The sequence below is a fragment of the Leguminivora glycinivorella genome, chromosome 26, assembly GCF_023078275.1.
Source record: "Leguminivora glycinivorella isolate SPB_JAAS2020 chromosome 26, LegGlyc_1.1, whole genome shotgun sequence".
Lineage (NCBI taxonomy): Eukaryota > Metazoa > Arthropoda > Insecta > Lepidoptera > Tortricidae > Leguminivora > Leguminivora glycinivorella.
Window position 1 is genome coordinate 8,526,716 of NC_062996.1, and position 2,396 is coordinate 8,529,111.

General features: G+C 43.6%; 1 protein-coding gene across 1 annotated transcript; it reads left to right on the forward strand.

The window, feature by feature from the left end:
- Positions 1–460: 460 nt before the first annotated feature.
- Positions 461–1,951, forward strand: LOC125239830. The gene is made up of 2 exons (XM_048147543.1): positions 461–771; positions 1,134–1,951. The coding sequence occupies exons 1-2, from the start codon at positions 489–491 to the stop codon at positions 1,310–1,312; spliced, it is 462 nt and encodes a 153-aa protein (XP_048003500.1). The 5' UTR covers positions 461–488; the 3' UTR covers positions 1,313–1,951.
- The last annotated feature ends 445 nt before the right edge of the window (positions 1,952–2,396 follow it).

The window sequence follows — 2,396 nt, forward strand, 5'->3', positions numbered from 1 at the left end:
AGAACTCAGACCTCAAGTTGACTAGCGAAGTTGTATCGGCGAAGTTGCTGCAGGAGACGTTGCGACGTGAGGACAGCAAACGCGACGGAGATGGAGTTACAGCTCTGGCGGCTGCGAGGAAGCCTCCCAGGTGTTTTGCTTGTAAAAAGATGGGACATATCAAGAAAGATTGTCCAACGTTGAACAAAAAGAAAAGTAGCAAGGTGATGTCATCGTCAAAGGTTCTGCTCACGGCGCTGTCGGTGAACGTTGAAAGTGATCTTTGGTACGTGGACAGTGGGTCGGCGAGTCATCTTTGTCGAGATGTGAACATGATGAGTGACATGAAGTCAGATAAATCGTTGCAAGTGACTGTGGCTAACGGAGATAAACTATTTACGGCTGGTAGAGGCAATGTTAACGTGGAACAACGTGATGGCAATGTAAATACTATAAGTGACGTGTTTTATGTACCTAACTTAGCAGCTAACTTATTGTCAGTAAGCGCCATGGCTAAAAAAGGCTATAAGATAGTATTCGACTCCGATGGTTGTGAAATTTTAGATAATGGGGTTATTGCCGCGACGGCTACTTTGAAAAATGACGTGTATATCCTTGACACTGTTGAGGCTTGTTCAAAGGTTCCTTTACAGAACAAACAGGTGGCCAACGCAGCAGTGGAGGAGGAGCGTGCGGTTTCTAGCGACGAAACTGTCTCTGCAGCTTCAGAGAAAGTTTGGCATCGTCGTCTTTCGCATCTCAACAGAAGAAGCATGGAACTTTTAAGAAAAGGTATGGCTTCTGGTATATCGTATGATAGTAGAGATTTTGAAACGTGTATAGCGTGTGTCCAAGGCAAAGCGAGTAAGGTACCGTTTCCGAAGAAATCTCACAACAGGGCTAAAGAGGTCCTGGGTTTAGTGCATACAGACGCCTGTGGACCGCTACCATCGGCCTCATTCAGCGGTGCTAGATATTTCTTGCTCTTCATAGATGATTATTCTAGGAAGACGTTTGTGTACTTTTTAAATAAAAAAGGTGAAGTATTTGATAGGTTCAAAGAGTTTAAGGCTTTAGTGGAGAACCAGACAGGTAAAAGGATAAAATCGCTACGCAGCGACAACGGAGGGGAATACACCAGTTCTGCTTTTCAGGCATACCTCAGGAGCAATGGCATCGTGCATCAAACGACAGTTCCTGGCTGCGCTGCCCAGAACGGGGTCGCGGAGCGCGCGAACAGGACAGTGATGCAGGCGGCAAGGTGCATGCTACAAGATGCAGGCCTGAGCAACGAATTTTGGGCGGAAGCTGTCAACACGGCAGTCTACGTTAAGAACCGTTGTCCTACGAAAGCTGTTCTGGGGAGCACTCCTGAAGAAAAGTGGAGTGGCAAAAAGGTATCACTGAGTCATTTACGTATCTTTGGTTCTGTGGCTTATGCTATGACTTCAAAGCGTTCGAAATTAGATCCGAAATGCAAAAAGTACATTTTTGTTGGGTATTGTGAGCATACAAAGGGTTACAGGCTCGTAGACCCGGAACAACCAACAAAATGCATCAAAGCCCGAGATGTAACCTTTTTAGAAAATACGTTCATTGAAAAAGCATCAAATGATGACATTGACAATGTCATTGTGTCAACTGAAATATTTACACAAACTAAAAATGCAGATGTAAATAAAAATGTTGAGTTCAAATTGTCTGACCCATCTTCTGTACAAACAGAAACGTCTGTAGTGAGTGGTACGTCTGATGATGTTAATTTGACAACAAATTCTCAGAATACAAACGATCGAACGAGTACAATCACAATTCATGATTCGTCTAGCTCTAGTGAATGTGATGATCCGGCCGATAAAACTTATATTCCAGAGGAGGAGAGTACGGAAACTTCGGAATATGACAGTTCATCGGGTTCGATACTTTCCGGATTATTGGCGGGTACGTGCGATCCAGATGCTCCACAAACTGTACGAGAAGCACTGAGTGGTCCAGATGCAGACAATTGGAAAGAAGCTATGTCTTGTGAGTACAACTCATTTATTAAGAACAAATGTTGGACATTGACAGATCGACGAGAGTCACAAAAACCTATCAAATGCAAATGGGTGTTCAAAGTGAAACGTGGATTGAACGGTGAACTCCTTAAATATAGGGCACGCCTGGTAGCTAAAGGCTTCACTCAACAATATGGCATAGACTATGAGGAGACGTTTTCACCAGTTGTCAGATACTCCACAATACGTATTCTGCTAGCTTTAGCTGCTGAGTATGGTATGAAGATTGAACATCTTGACGTAAAAACAGCATTTCTCAACGGTGATTTGAAGGAGACTGTGTTCATGGAACAACCGGAAGGCTTTGTAGTTAAAGGTCAAGAAAGTAAGGTCTACAAGTTAAATAAAGCTATTTACGGG

What these genes read in the sequence shown, in the direction of transcription:
- LOC125239830 (XM_048147543.1), top strand. Translation starts at nt 489, where the DNA reads ATGGCTAAAAAAGGCTATAAGATAGTATTCGACTCCGATGGTTGTGAA. An exon ending in CATGGAACTTTTAAGAAAAG is followed by an intron (nt 772 to 1,133) that starts GTATGGCTTCTG and finishes TCTGCTTTTCAG; the next exon opens with GCATACCTCAGGAGCAATGG.